Source organism: Acipenser ruthenus, chromosome 31 (assembly GCF_902713425.1).
Source record: "Acipenser ruthenus chromosome 31, fAciRut3.2 maternal haplotype, whole genome shotgun sequence".
Taxonomy (NCBI): Eukaryota; Metazoa; Chordata; class Actinopteri; order Acipenseriformes; family Acipenseridae; genus Acipenser; species Acipenser ruthenus.
Window position 1 is genome coordinate 3,620,068 of NC_081219.1, and position 16,577 is coordinate 3,636,644.

A 16,577-nucleotide genomic window follows, 5' to 3' on the forward strand; every position below is an offset into this window, starting at 1 on the left:
CTGGTCCTGGGGACCCCCTGTGTCTGCTGGTTTCCATTCCGAGCTCTCAATTACTAGAGTTCAAGTTACTTATAAAATGTTAGAGCTAACTTGAAATATGCAACTGTTAAGAGCTGAAAGCAATTACATAAGTCTAATTAAGCAAATTATCAGTTCAATTAAGGGTTTAGTTAAGTATGTGAGAGCTCAGTTGGAATGAAAACCAGCAGACACAGTGGGTCCTCAGGATCGGTTTGGGAACCACAGGTCTAAACTAATATACGGGCAATTTAATCTCCATATCTGGTAATGCTGTGGTCCCAATGAAATGTTTTATTTTTTCAAATTGAAATTTTTCCTTGAATGCAGTGTTCTTCACAATATTTGATAATAATGAGTCATTTTTCAATCGGTTTCATGCAGACAACTGTTTTCAGGAGTTACAAAGGCTGCTGGGAGATGGAGTGCTTTGGAACTCATCTCCCATCAGTCTTTGCATGCAGCAAGCTATTACAGTGTGACCCGGTGAGTCATGTGATTAAGGGACTTTCCCATGATTCCAAGCAACCAGGAAATTAGAGACAAATTCATTTTAATATTTAGAGCACAATTTGTTTCAAGAAAGGCTTCCAGCAGTGAGATAACAGGAGATTGGGAGAGCTAGGTGTCCTACTGAGAATTTACTGTGGTAGCCTCTCGTTTTCAAAACAGGCTCAGTAATGACCCACTCAGTTCCACGTCTTTATGGCTGTATTTCTTCTAGGTGGCCCTACCCGCCATTGCAGTGTGGGAAGGAGGTTTGGTGTCAGAATGATGGAGACTGTGAAGATGGCATCTGGGGAGCTAAATGTACCTGCAGGACTGGCTTCACTGGAGAGAGGTAAGAGATCAGCCTGCCTCAGTGCTGCAGGCACTGGGGAGAGAGGTAAGAGATCAGCCTGCCTCAGTGCTGCAGGCACTGGGGAGAGAGGTAAGAGATCAGCCTGTCTCAGTGCTGCAGGCACTGGAGAGAGAGGTAAGAGATCAGCCTGTCTCAGTGCTGCAGGCACTGGGGAGAGAGGTAAGAGGTCAGCCTGCCTCAGTGCTGCAGACACTGGGGAGCACCCACACAAAGAACCACTAAACCAGGGAAAGCATCAGCTCAGTGGATACAGACAGCTGTTCATAGTGTTGCACAGTCATACAGATATGCATGGTCTACCTGGCTCTGGGGAGGCAATACGTATATCATGTTTTAATTGTTGTATTATATTTTAATTGTTGCTTAATATTTACAAACAGTATTGTAATCAGTACCACCATACCAATTTCATTTATATAGCGTCCTTCGTGTGCTAGCAGCCTAGGGTGCTTTAAAATATAATAAACAGCAAGTCAAAAGAGCTCCAAACTGCTCGCCAGTGAAAAGGCAAATCTAAGAGATAACATTTGGAATTGAGATCCAAATTGAAGGAGCTTGAAAACTAAAAGCCCTTTAACTATAGTTAATATATATAGTATATATAGTTCTTGGAATAACCAAGAGGCCGTAATTTTCTGATCTCAAAGTGTGAGACGGTTTATATTAACTAACTCAAACAGGCAGGGCCAGAACCATGAATAGCCTTGTAAGTGAGGAGTAGTGTTTTGAAATCAATGTGCTGCTTCACAGGAACCCAATGTAAGACCAGAAAACTGAGGAAATATGGCAAATACACTTTGTATTCTTGCTGCGGTATTTTAGCCACATGCAACATTTTATCATTTAATACGAGCTTCTTAAACATTTTTTACGATTCCCACCAGAATATTATTATAATTTGTATAGACAGAAATAGCTTTTGTTTTATCAGTTACAATAAAATACTATTGCCCATTTCGAAAATGTTTACGGAAATCTTCTGTTTTTAAAATCAGTATTCCTGTTACTTTCTTGGGAAAATATTCTAGACAAATAAAATGTAATTTGCAAGGTAATACTCCTATGCAGTATAAAGGACAGTATTCTGCATAGGGTAGAGTAAATGACACGTCTTTCTTTATTGCCATCTCTGAAACCGAGAGTAATATTTCCGCTCTTTAGATCATTTCCTCCAGTAATAGATTGCCAGGGTTTGTTGCTCTGCATTCAGAAGGCAGGAACCTACTGTCTTTTTAATGAGAGAAAATTCTCACAGGGATAAGATTTCATTTTACCAGAGCCAGGCAGTCTAGAAATAGCATCATGTCAAGTTGAATTTCGCCCCCGGCTCCTGTTGTCTTCCAGTGATGGCTGGTAATGTGCTCCAGTGTGCAATAAAGACCTCTAAGAGGTTGGAGTCCAGTACTAGCGTTACCAAGAGCAGCGTTTGTCCTCCTAGAGGAATGATGGACCATATAGAGGAGTTCAAGTCATTGTACTTCAGGAGAGCTCCAGAGAAAACACTGACCACTTAGATACGTAGCTGGGCCTCTATTCTAGAGGGCCACTTTAAATGTATTTTTCCACTAAAGCCTATTGTTTCAGTTTGGAAAACATCAAGGTGATTCATGTAGTGTGTCTGTTGTCAGTGAGGGTTTCTCACTGTTGGGTGATGCAAAAAATACTTTGGGGATTAAATAGGAATGGTGGAGAGGTGCTATTGGTCCCTCATGTTCCACGCATGGTCAGAACTTCCACCCATAGGGGGCACTGTTTCCCAGCATTCAGGTGTTTCAATCTGCATTCTGTTCATTTGCTTGAATTGCATAAGCTATTCTCGGCAGGATGTTGTTAACTTCTGAGTGAAGCATCATTACTGCAAGGGCCTGGTGGAATTATTGATTGTCTGGTGATGAGCTCTTCAAGCTGCTGCAGCACTGCTCTTGTTAGAGTGATAATTAAGGGATCCAGTACAAGGCCTTTTGTTCTAAAGTAAGCATGTTGTCTGTGCTGCACTTACAGTACCTGTTAGTGCCCTAAAGGCTGATACAATCCAGATGCTACACTAGTTCATTAAAGGGAACTCAATCTATTTATCTATTTAGCCTTGAACAAAGAAGGGGGGGGGGGGGGGGGGGGTTGATTGCCAACTCCTTTTAAGATTTAAAGGCTTCAGAGTCAACCGAGCCAATACATTAATCACAGTACAGGGGGCCTGGTTTCTGTGCTGGAATAGATTACAAAGCCATGTTAACCATTAATCATTGGGACCCTTTGAGACCCAGGATCCTCTTGTTAAAAGCAGTTTCTTATGTTTTGTTCCTAATGCAATGTGATGTAAATTTGGGCCACTGGGTAAAGTGAAGGTTGTAACAGAGTGGCAACCGAATTGTAGTGCTCTGTGACGACTAATAATCTATAATATTGTTACACTTTACCGCCTCTATGAAAGTCTACTTCACTTAGAAGCATGTAAGTTTTACCTGTATATTACCCTGTATTTTGATTGAGCATTTTAAACTACTGAATTGATGCCCACTGACAACAGGTAAACAGGGTGCCATGCTGCACTAATGTGTGGCTCCTGGCTCCCTGTGCTTGACTGCGTTTGCCCACAGTGTATGTGATGTTAATCTGAAAGGCAGGGTGCAATGCATTTCAACACAGTGGACTGATGTCCCTCCCTTGTTTCTTCAACAGCTGTGAAACTGATATAAACGAGTGCGTCCCCAACCCCTGCCTCAACGGTGGCACCTGCCGTGACCTGGTCAACAATTACGAGTGCAGCTGCGGTGCCAGCTATGTGGGACAGCGCTGTGAGACTGATGTAAGCGACCTTTCCTTCTTGTGCTCGCTGCTCTTCTGACAAAGCCTCTTTCACTTCTTGTGCTATACTGTCTTGTACATAGACGTTGACGAGACGGAAGAGATATTTGCTTGTCTGTGTGCATGTACTGTACGACAGGTTGAGATGGAGCCTGATCTCCATGTAAACTCATTGCATCCTCTAGTTATAGTTATTTTATGACAAGTGCTTTGCCTTTTCTTTTTGTTTTTGTTTTGAAGGTCCTAGTTTTTAATTAAAGTCAGGTAAGTGCCACTTCAACAGTATCAGCCATTTGGCTCAACGACAGGGTCTTATTGCTATGCTGTCTCTCTAAACTGTACTTTATCAGAGGTGGAAAAAAGACTCCTACTGCATAGCAGTTTCACCCATTCCAGGATTTACTACCAGCTTAATTAGCCAAAGTGCATAGGTAACAAGCTCAGGTGTGTCTTATTAAACGCATAGTAAAACCAGGAATGCCTCAAACTGCTGTGCAATGGGAGTCTTTTTTCCATCCTTGCGTATAGTTTTATCACAGGAGAACAGGATCTGGAATCCTAATGCAAGTGAGAGACAGAGAGAATACACGTGTCATATAATTCAGTTTATACTGGGTTACATGGCTATTGTTGGGTACAGTAATTACATGCATATATGCACTTACTGCACTGTCATTTCATTGCTGTTACCTTTTACATAGAATTTTACATGTACCCAGCAGGAGTTTAATTACAGTTTAGTTCTTGACTTGCAGTGTTCTGTTCATGTAACTACATAAACGTTCTCATGTGCTTAAATGCAAGTTAAATATTGGTTACAGTGTAACCGTATATGTGCTGTAATATAAAGTGTAAAGGAACATGTTGTACCTAGTAGATACATGTTGCACTATTTAAATAATGAAGGTGGAGTAACAAAATGGAAAATGTCAAAATACAAAATAGGTGTAATTGCAGAAACTGTGTGAATTTCTCAACCTTTAATACAATGACATGTCTACAGTCACACCCACAGACCTGTGGGAATGGAGGCCCGTTAGCACTGGTTATCACTGAGCTGACAACCTGATGTTTCTTTGCATGTTTTTTTTTAGATGTATCTTCTTTTACTTGGTCTCGTACTACTTCCTGTGTCAGACCTACATCTATTACCAAACGTTTTGCATCACCTAGAATTTTAGAGACGTAATTAAAAAACAAACTACATGAACATAATTTAGACATTTTATTTAACATCATGTAATCAAATAAACTACAAAATTACATTGTAAAAGTCTACTGGAAGCCAATAATAGTAGTACCGTATTTCATGTTAGATTTTGAAGTGTCACATTTTCCAATTTTTGTCAAGAATATGGAAAACTACAAAGCGGTATGTAATTCAATATGTTAATGTAACATTATTCAGAAGGTTTCATTCAACTTTATGAATCAAAATCCTACAGAATTAACTAATTCCTATAGAATTAGTTAACTCTATAGGATGCAATGATTTACAATACAAAAGAGACCTTGCACAATACTTTACAATACAGAAGAGACCTCGCAGAATGCTTTACAATACAGAAGAGACCTTGCAGAATGCTTTACAATGAAGAAGAGACCTCGAAGAGTGATTTACAATACAGAAGAGACCTCGCAGAGTGCTTTACAATACAGAAGAGACCTCGAAGAGTGATTTACAATACAGAAGAGACCTTGCAGAATGATTTACAATACAGAAGAGACCTTGCAGAATGCTTTACAATACAGAAGAGACCTTGCAGAATGCTTTACATTACAGAAGAGACCTCGCAGAATGCTTTACAATACAGAAGAGACCTCGCAGAATGATTTACAATACAGAAGAGACCTCACAGAATGCTTTACAATACAGAAGAGACCTCGAAGAGTGATTTACAATACAGAAGAGACCTCGCAGAGTGATTTACAATACAGAAGAGACCTCGCAGAGTGATTTACAATACAGAAGAGACCTCGCAGAGTGATTTACAATACAGAAGAGACCTCGAAGAGTGATTTACAATACAGAAGAGACCTCGAAGAGTGATTTACAATACAGAAGAGACCTCGCAGAGTGATTTACAATACAGAAGAGACCTCGAAGAGTGATTTACAATACAGAAGAGACCTCGCAGAATGATTTACAATACAGAAGAGACCTCACAGAATGCTTTACAATACAGAAGAGACCTCGAAGAGTGATTTACAATACAGAAGAGACCTCGAAGAGTGATTTACAATACAGTAGAGACCTTGCAGAATGATTTACAATACAGAAGAGACCTTGCAGAATGCTTTACATTACAGAAGAGACCTCGCAGAATGCTTTACAATACAGAAGAGACCTCGCAGAATGCTTTACAATACAGAAGAGACCTCGCAGAGTGATTTACAATACAGAAGAGACCTCGCAGAATGCTTTACAATACAGAAGAGACCTCGAAGAATGCTCTACAATACAGAAGAGACCTCGAAGAGTGATTTAAAATACAGAAGAGACCTTGCAGAATGATTTACAATACAGAAGAGACCTTGCAGAATGCTTTACAATACAGAAGAGACCTTGCAGAATGTTTTACAATACAGAAGAGACCTCGCAGAGTGATTTACAATACAGAAGAGACCTCGCAGAATGATTTACAATACAGAAGAGACCTCGCAGAATGATTTACAATACAGAAGAGACCTTGCAGAATGCTTTACAATACAGAAGAGACCTTGCAGAATGATTTACAATACAGAAGAGACCTTGCAGAATGCTTTACAATGAAGAAGAGACCTCGAAGAGTGATTTACAATACAGAAGAGACCTCGAAGAGTGATTTACAATACAGAAGAGACCTCGAAGAGTGATTTACAATACAGAAGAGACCTCGAAGAGTGATTTACAATACAGAAGAGACCTCGCAGAGTGATTTACAATACAGAAGAGACCTCGCAGAGTGATTTACAATACAGAAGAGACCTCGAAGAGTGATTTACAATACAGAAGAGACCTCGAAGAGTGATTTACAATACAGAAGAGACCTCGAAGAGTGATTTACAATACAGAAGAGACCTCGAAGAGTGATTTACAATACAGTAGAGACCTTGCAGAATGATTTACAATACAGAAGAGACCTTGCAGAATGCTTTACATTACAGAAGAGACCTCGCAGAATGCTTTACAATACAGAAGAGACCTCGCAGAATGCTTTACAATACAGAAGAGACCTCGCAGAGTGATTTACAATACAGAAGAGACCTCGCAGAATGCTTTACAATACAGAAGAGACCTCGAAGAATGCTCTACAATACAGAAGAGACCTCGAAGAGTGATTTAAAATACAGAAGAGACCTTGCAGAATGATTTACAATACAGAAGAGACCTTGCAGAATGCTTTACAATACAGAAGAGACCTTGCAGAATGTTTTACAATACAGAAGAGACCTCGCAGAGTGATTTACAATACAGAAGAGACCTCGCAGAATGATTTACAATACAGAAGAGACCTCGCAGAATGATTTACAATACAGAAGAGACCTTGCAGAATGCTTTACAATACAGAAGAGACCTTGCAGAATGCTTTACAATACAGAAGAGACCTTGCAGAATGCTTTACAATACAGAAGAGACCTTGCAGAATGCTTTACAATGAAGAAGAGACCTTGCAGAATGCTTTACAATGAAGAAGAGACCTCGAAGAGTGATTTACAATACAGAAGAGACCTCGCAGAGTGATTTACAATACAGAAGAGACCTCGCAGAATGCTTTACAATACAGAAGAGACCTCGAAGAATGCTCTACAATACAGAAGAGACCTCGAAGAGTGATTTAAAATACAGAAGAGACCTTGCAGAATGCTTTACAATACAGAAGAGACCTTGCAGAATGCTTTACAATACAGAAGAGACCTTGCAGAATGCTTTACAATACAGAAGAGACCTTGCAGAATGATTTACAATACAGAAGAGACCTTGCAGAATGCTTTACAATGAAGAAGAGACCTCGAAGAGTGATTTACAATACAGAAGAGACCTCGCAGAGTGATTTACAATACAGAAGAGACCTTGCAGAATGCTTTACAATACAGAAGAGACCTTGCAGAATGCTTTACAATACAGAAGAGACCTCGCAGAATGATTTACAATACAGAAGAGACCTCGCAGAATGATTTACAATACAGAAGAGACCTCGCAAAATGCTTTACAATACAGAAGCGGGGGATGGTTGTATTGCATTACCCATTTTTGTCTCTCACACCCCTTACTAAATACTTGGGCATCTCTGAATACTAAAACATCTTTCAGGGATACCAAACTATTTGTGAGAAAGTGGTCTAAGTGAAGTTATCCAGCAACAAACTCACCATCCCCAGCTGAACTGCTTTCCTAGAAAACTGATTCATTTCAGGGTACCATTCTACTTGTGAGTTGTCTCGCCCACCCTTGCTCTGTCTGTAAATCATGTGTTTCCATATATATATATATATATATATATATATATATATATATATATACTATGTGTGTGTGTGTGTGTGCGTATATATATATATATATATATATATATATATATATATATATATATATATATAATTTCAATAATGCAGAGGTATGGTTTTCTGTTTGGAAGTAAGTCATTTTAGCCTGAATAAACCACTTCCCAAACCAAACCTCCATAGTGTTGAGCTGCAGTTTCCCGCACTTGTGGTAAATATGTAACAGCAATGTGTGCATGTCTATTTAGTACAGACTTTCCTTCAGGCAGCCATGCACAGCACAATGTAAACTTTACACTATCTGATAAAAAAAAGAAAAGACATGTAGCCAGTAAGCAAGCAAACTAGATTACCGTGTGTGAGTGTTGAGCAAAGGCTTAGTCTAATCCAGTGCTGTCAGTGGGATTGAGGTAACACTAGTAATCTTGGAGACACGTGGCTCTCTCAAGTCACATGCTCTGTATCATTAGATTTATTTGAAATGCCTGGATAGTAAGAGTGGCACTGGGCACCCCACGCTGGCTTTCAGAATTAACATGCATATCCCACTAATATCCCACCAGTATTATACGCAACATTCAGAAGTACCCCAGCCATGTACTGTAAACAGCATATTTACAATATGAAGGGTCACATGTGGAATATAGGTGCATGCAGCGCTCCAGCTTTATAACACTGTAGTCGGGAGCCGCTGCTAAGTGAGTGCAATTAGTGTTCCACCTTTTAACAAGAATACAAGTGCCAGTCCGTGCACCCAGCTCTGAGATATAAAGGCCTGCTATAACGAGGGAGCGCGGTATGAAACACCCTCAAGGCTGATTTACAAGTGCCAGTCCGTGCACCCAGCTCTGAGATATAAAGGCCTGCTATAACGAGGGAGCGCGGTATGAAACACCCTCAAGGCTGATTTACAAGTGCCAGTCCGTGCACCCAGCTCTGAGATATAAAGGCCTGCTATAACGAGGGAGCGCAGTATGAAACACCCTCAAGGCTAATTTTCTAAAGTGAGGTGGGGAAGAATATCAGTGTTGCACAGGCTTTAGCGCACAGTGCTGTACTTCTGGGCTTCAGTGCACAGTGCAACACTAATGTGCTTCCCCATTTCACTGCAGAAAATAAGACTTGGAGAAGCAATTGTACCTGGTAGTTAACATGACAGATAAAGATCAACAATAGAGCGTCATGTAGAACAAATAGAAGAAATTAAATATTAAAGTAAAATATATATGTATTTAAAAATAAGGTAGGCTACTATGACATGTTCAGAATACATTTTCATAGTCTAAACAATTGGGCTTTGGGTTTACCAAGTGAATCTCCAAAGAACGGAAAAGTCACGCCTGATTTACAACAGAACACTCCCATCTGATAAAAGGACCCTACATCAATGTCTATTGTATTGCACTGTATTTTGTCCTGGACACTTCTACCATGATTTTTGTTTTTAAGACAGCATCAAATATTTTAAATCTTGAAAAACTGAAGTGGTTGCAGTCAGACTCATGAGAGAACCCCCTCACAGCTGTGATGTGAGCACATCCCAATCCTGACCAGTCCTGATTCTCACAGCACAGATTGACCATTGTTCTAAAAAGACCTGATGTACATGGTGCTATTTAAAAGCGTACTTACCTAGTCCAGACGTTTAGTCAGGGCTTTCCATTTATCTTAGTTTCCTGGTTTCACACCTGGTGATCTTCACACGTGATTCCGTCTATACTTCAGGATGAAATAGATGCAAATCACGTAAAAATTACTTTGCCTCCTTTACAGAAAATAATAAAGTAGTAATACTTGTGCTATTCTCTTAAAACCCCATGGAAATAAAAGCGAACACTGCCCTTTGCAATCATTGACCCCCTCATTCATTTCTTTTGCAGAAACAGGAGCAGACAGACACAATCCCCGTGGTGGTGATAGCTGTGCCGGTGGTCTGTGGCTGCTTGCTGCTCATGATTATCGGCCTTATTTTCATGGTGCTCACTGCAAGGAAGAGGCGGCAGTCTGAGGGGACCTACAGCCCCAGCCAGCAGGAGGTGGCAGGGGCCCGCTTGGAGATGGGCAGCGTCCTCAAAGTGCCCCCGGAAGAGCGCTTGATCTGAATGGCGCCTCCCCCATCCTGGGTAGGACTTTGGAATGGTTGGCATCAGAGTTGCTTGACTGACTCGGTGCACGTTGATTTGTACAGCACTTGGACATTGGGATTGCTGGATTTTACTTACTACTGACTTCTGTCTTATACACTGAATTGATTCCACTCAAGCAGTACAGGGGTCCTGCTAGATTACACAGTACTGTAATGATGTAATGAAATGACTGGACAGAGGTGGGATATGAGTTTTATAATTAGCTGCTGGTAGGGGATGTGTTAGATGCCTTGAGTCTCCTGTTTTATATCAAGTCAAGCTCAGAAAATCACTTCATGAACTCAGCCCAGCATTTCTAGATAGCTGTGGCTGGATATAGTTCATGTGAAGTGCCTTGTTCTGAGACTAAATTACAATAACCTTTTTTTTTATATCTAGGCCTAATCTGGAAAATGTATAAATACGTTTTGTGCTTTTTTTAAGGCTACACAACTTAAATTATTATTGTTCAGGATGTTTGAATTTCCTTGAATTTTGTAAATGCCTGCATTGTTTTGTGTAAACCAGGATGATTTCATCTGAGAGCTAGAATCTCGTGGATTTAATCGGTTATACCAACAGTGCTAATGTAAGTTTTGGTAAACAAAGTTGGAAATGTTTGTTTCCCTAAACTTCTTTAGTATCACTGAGAATGTTATGATGTGTTTGGAGTCCTAACACAGTAATTGAATACATGATCTGTTTGGCCTCAAGCACTGTGCCACTCTTTAAACGGTGCTGTTTGTAGTTCAAGCTCCTTCATCTTGAACGACATCTTTGAACTCTGTGCCACTACTGAATCTCAAAAACCTATAAATATCCTGAACAATCTCATGTATAAAACTGGACATGGTGTATATGTATTATTTGATTAAGACAGATTTTTGGTAATACAAATGTTGTTCAGTTCCCCAAAGAAACAATAACTTTGTTGTCTACAATTAACTTTGTTATCTACTTAACGGTTTTGTTTGGAAGAATGTCCTGGAAAAAATGTAATCCACATAATTTGCATATATGTGTGAACCTTACCATTCTCGTATAACAATAGCTAACAATAATTCAAATAAAAACATCATCAGTATACCACTACTGATACTGAAAAAACAGCGCTGTTGGATGTTACAAAATAAACCAGTGTTACAGTATGACGACAGTCTCGGTACCCTTTATAAACCGTTAATAAACAGCGATGAAGTGGTTGGTACAGGTATAAGAATCTAGAACCAGAAATCTGTTCTGAAAAACAAGGACAAGTTCATTTCAAATTCACATCTGCTTGTATAGAATTTAAAATGAATCCCCAAAAAACACAGCCCCTTTAGAATTCTGATACTGTTAAAAATGTACAGTTAAAGAGATGACAGATTTGATAGTGTACAGTTCATCTATGACTGTTTCCTAAGTATTCATTATGTTTAACTTTGAATATATTATTTTCACAAGAGGTTTGAATACATATTCTCTGGCTAGTCTTGCTACTGTTTGTTTCCACACTGTGTGTGAGGGCTAGTACAGTACGCCTGTATCATCAGTGTACACACACTGTGTGAGGGCTAGTACAGTACGCCTGTATCATCACTGTACACACACTGTGTGAGGGCTAGTACAGTACGCCTGTATCATCACTGTACACACACTGTGTGAGGGCTAGTACAGTACGCCTGTATCATCACTATACACACACTGTGTGAGGGATAGTACAGTACGCCTGTATCATCACTGTACACACACTGTGTGTGAGGGCTAGTACAGTACGCCTGTATCATCACTGTACACACACTGTGTGAGGGATAGTACAGTACGCCTGTATCATCACTGTACACACACTGTGTGTGAGGGCTAGTACAGTACGCCTTTATCATCACTGTACACACACTGTGTGTGAGGGCTAGTACAGTACGCCTTTATCATCACTGTACACACACTGTGTGAGGGCTAGTACAGTACGCCTGTATCATCACTGTACACACTTGTTTCTTCCGTTAAAAACCTCCAGTCCATATTACTTGGTTTCTGTATCTGTTCTGTAGAAGTAACATGCTGTCTAATACAGTATTCAGCATGTAAGCTATTGATTTTGTGCTGCGTTGCAGGGGCAGGGTGAGATTCTTGGGTTTTCATGCACTGTAACCTTGCTGACCTCTTCTATACACTAGTATACCATTCATAAATATAACACGCTATGGCAATTCATTATAAACATGTACTTAATAAGGTCTGAAAGAAACATTAGTATTAGTTTACGTCTAATTGTCTTTCTGCTTGGTACTGGACAATTTATGAGAACCAGAACTCACTACCGATCTACCGAATGTTACCGGAGGGCAAATTCTAGTGAGTGAATAGCCATGGAATATGTATTTAATGGGCTCTACATGATTACACACTTTGTTGCAGTGATACAATAGAGATTTTGGACATGATCAGAAATCAGGAGCAGCTGGATAGCTTTTGTCAGCTGTGCCAATTCGCAATTGCTTAAAATGTATATGATAGAAACTACTGTACAAAAGAGGACTTCTAAAATGTGTTTAATGCATTTAAAAGGGCCTTACTGTCATCAATGTGTTCTGATGCAGACTACTGAAAGAAATCCCCATAAGTATTTTTTTTTATTTTTTATTGCAAGTTCCCAACAAGAACATAACAGGGTCCCTTGTGGTCAGAAAGAGTCAGTGTTTAAAGAGACCAACCTTTTTCTTTTTTAAACACTCTGCAGTACAAGTCTCTCAGCGTGGATTCTTTAAGGAGACAGAGAAATAATTCTGAAAAATAAATAAGATACAACTTGATTTATTTTATTTAAAAGAAAGAGGTATTTTCTATCTTGTCCATATAATTTACATCAACACTAAAACTTTAACATCAGTTATTGTAATAGAAAAATCCTATTCCCAGATTATGGCAATAGTGTTGTTTGAAATGTGAAAATGAAGATGTTATCGTACTGCTTTTTAATAAAATTTTTTTTAATGAAACCACAATATTTCTTTATTTGTATTTACCAGTTTTATATTCTGAAAATTGGCCAACTAATTTATACCAAGGACATCCATGAATGTAAGTGTGTAGATTTCCCTAACCAATACAAGGCTGTGTGATTAACACAGATACCTGCTAACTTCACTGACACCGCACATGGCCATTTCAAAATAATCACCTGGGTCCTGATTAAAAGGGCTTTGCAGTGGTATGCACACACTACTTTAGTGACAAACGTAATCAAAAAAACCAAAAGACTCACAGTTAAACTGAGAGGTAAAACTAAAATAAGTTAAGTAGAAACAAAACCGTGTACCTTGTGTAATGTTTGCGTAATGTTTTTTGTTTGTTTTGTATTTCAACTCTTTGGTCATCAATGCTTTGTCCTTTTGTAGCTTGATTTTCTACACCTCTTTTTGCTGCTTATTTTTTATTGAAATGACAGTAGCACAGAGCTGTATGTATATTATTTGTATTAAATGGAATGTATTGTTCTGATTAAACGGGTTCTAAAAGACTGTGTATGTATAGTTAAGAAGAAGCCCATGGACTGCCCAACCTGCACACACTAAAGGGGGAGGAGTGCTGGACCTGATATACATAACACTTCGACAGCATTCTGAGAGTTCAACTGAGGCCACAGGAGTGCATTCAACTTCTGAATAAAAAACAGAATCTCACCAGGATGTGATGCCTGAAACACAAAATGAACAATCTTACATGGCTTAATATAGCTCATACCCGTACCAGGCTGCTCCTAAATACATATTCACCTGAGTACAGTATACACGTTCACAATGTTTCATTGCTACAGTGATGTGTCACCTGAGTACAGTATACACGTTCACAATGTTTCACTGCTACAGTGATGTGTCACCTGAGTACAGTACACACGTTCACAATGTTTCACTGCTACAGTGATGTGTCACCTGAGTACAGTATACACGTTCACAATGTTTCATTGCTACAGTGATGTGTCACCTGAGTACAGTACACACGTTCACAATGTTTCACTGCTACAGTGATGTGTCACCTGAGTACAGTATACACGTTCACAATGTTTCACTGCTACAGTGATGTGTCACCTGAGTACAGTATACACGTTCACAATGTTTCACTGCTACAGTGATGTCACCTGAGTACAGTACACACGTTCATAATGTTTCATTGCTACAGTGATGTGTCACCTGAGTACAGTATACACGTTCACAATGTTTCATTGCTACAGTGATGTGTTACCTGAGTACAGTATACACGTTTACAATGTTTCATTGCTACAGTGATGTGTCACCTGAGTACAGTATACACGTTCACAATGTTTCACTGCTACAGTGATGTGTCACCTGAGTACAGTATACACGTTCACAATGTTTCATTGCTACAGTGATGTGTTACCTGAGTACAGTATACACGTTCACAATGTTTCATTGCTACAGTGATGTGTTACCTGAGTACAGTATAAATGTTCACAATGTTTCATTGCTACAGTGATGTGTCACCTGAGTACAGTATACACGTTCACAATGTTTCATTGCTACAGTGATGTGTCACCTGAGTACAGTACACACGTTCACAATGTTTCATTGCTACAGTGATGTGTCACCGTGATACAGTATACACGTTCATAATGTTTCACTGCTACAGTGATGTGTTACCTGAGTACAGTATACACGTTCACAATGTTTCATTGCTACAGTGATGTGTTACCTGAGTACAGTATACACGTTCACAATGTTTCATTGCTACAGTGATGTGTCACCTGAGTACAGTATACACGTTCACAATGTTTCATTGCTACACTGATGTGTCACCTGAGTACAGTATACACGTTCACAATGTTTCATTGCTACAGTGATGTGTCACCTGAGTACAGTACACACGTTCACAATGTTTCATTGCTACAGTGATGTGTCACCGTGATACAGTATACACGTTCATAATGTTTCACTGCTACAGTGATGTGTCACCTGAGTACAGTACACACGTTCACAATGTTTCACTGCTCCAGTGATGTGTCACCTGAGTAGAGTATACACGTTCACAATGTTTCATTGCTACAGTGATGTGTCACCTGAGTACAGTACACACGTTCATAATGTTTCATTGCTACAGTGATGTGTCACCTGAGTACAGTACACACGTTCACAATGTTTCATTGCTACAGTGATGTGTTACCTGAGTACAGTATACACGTTCACAATGTTTCATTGCTACAGTGATGTGTTACCTGAGTACAGTATAAATGTTCAGTGTTTCATTGTTACAGGGATGTGTTATCAGTACACCTGTTCTTTCTCCTGCGATGGACCTTGTTTTAGCTGTACTTCCCATATGGTGATGGTGTGGTAGACACTGTAGCTGTGGAAATCCAGTCATGCTGGTGATGGTGTGGACTGCAGCTGTGGAAATGCAGTCATGCTGGTGATGGTGTGGACTGCAGCTGTGGAAATGCAGTCATGCTGGTGATGGTCTGGACTGCAGCTGTGGAAATGCAGTCATGCTGGTGATGGTGTGGTAGACACTGCAGCTGTGGAAATGCAGTCATGCTGGTGATGGTGTGGTAGATAATGCAGCTGTGGAAATGCAGTCATGCTGGTGATGGTGTGGTAGATAATACAGCTGTAGAAATGCAGTCATGCTGGTGATGGTGTGGTAGATAATGCAGCTGTGGAAATGTAGTCATGCTGGTGATGGTGTGGTAGATAATGCAGCTGTGGAAATGCAGTCATGCTGGTGATGGTCTGGTAGACACTGCAGCTGTGGAAATGCAGTCATGCTGGTGATGGTGTGGTAGACACTGCAGCTGTGGAAATGCAGTCATGCTGGTGATGGTGTGGTAGATAATGCAGCTGTGGAAATGCAGTCATGCTGGTGATGGTGTGGTAGACACTGCAGCTGTGGAAATGCAGTCATGCCGGTGATGGTGTGGTAGATAATGCAGCTGTGGAAATGCAGTCATGCTGGTGATGGTGTGGTAGACACTGCAGCTGTGGAAATGCAGTCATGCTGGTGATGGTCTGGTAGACACTGCAGCTGTGGAAATGCAGTCATGCTGGTGATGGTGTGGTAGACACTGCAGCTGTGGAAATGCAGTCATGCTGGTGATGGTCTGGTAGACACTGCAGCTGTGGAAATGCAGTCATGCTGGTGATGGTGTGGTAGACACTGCAGCTGTGGAAATGCAGTCATGCTGGTGATGGTGTGGTAGATAATGCAGCTGTGGAAATGCAGTCATGCTGGTGATGGTGTGGTAGACACTGCAGCTGTGGAAATGCAGTCATGCTGGTGATGGTGTGGTA

General features: G+C 40.2%; 1 protein-coding gene across 2 annotated transcripts in view; it reads left to right on the plus strand.

The window, feature by feature from the left end:
* Positions 1–13,795, plus strand: part of LOC117396973 (protein crumbs homolog 2-like) — a 197,460-nt gene extending 183,665 nt beyond the window's left edge. For both annotated transcript variants that reach the window (XM_059005292.1, XM_059005293.1), the window contains 3 exons: positions 743–859; positions 3,560–3,686; positions 10,048–13,795. In XM_059005292.1, coding sequence (XP_058861275.1) covers positions 743–859; positions 3,560–3,686; positions 10,048–10,269 — 466 coding nt within the window. In that variant the 3' untranslated portion in view covers positions 10,270–13,795. The remainder of the gene's footprint in view (positions 1–742; positions 860–3,559; positions 3,687–10,047) is intronic.
* The last annotated feature ends 2,782 nt before the right edge of the window (positions 13,796–16,577 follow it).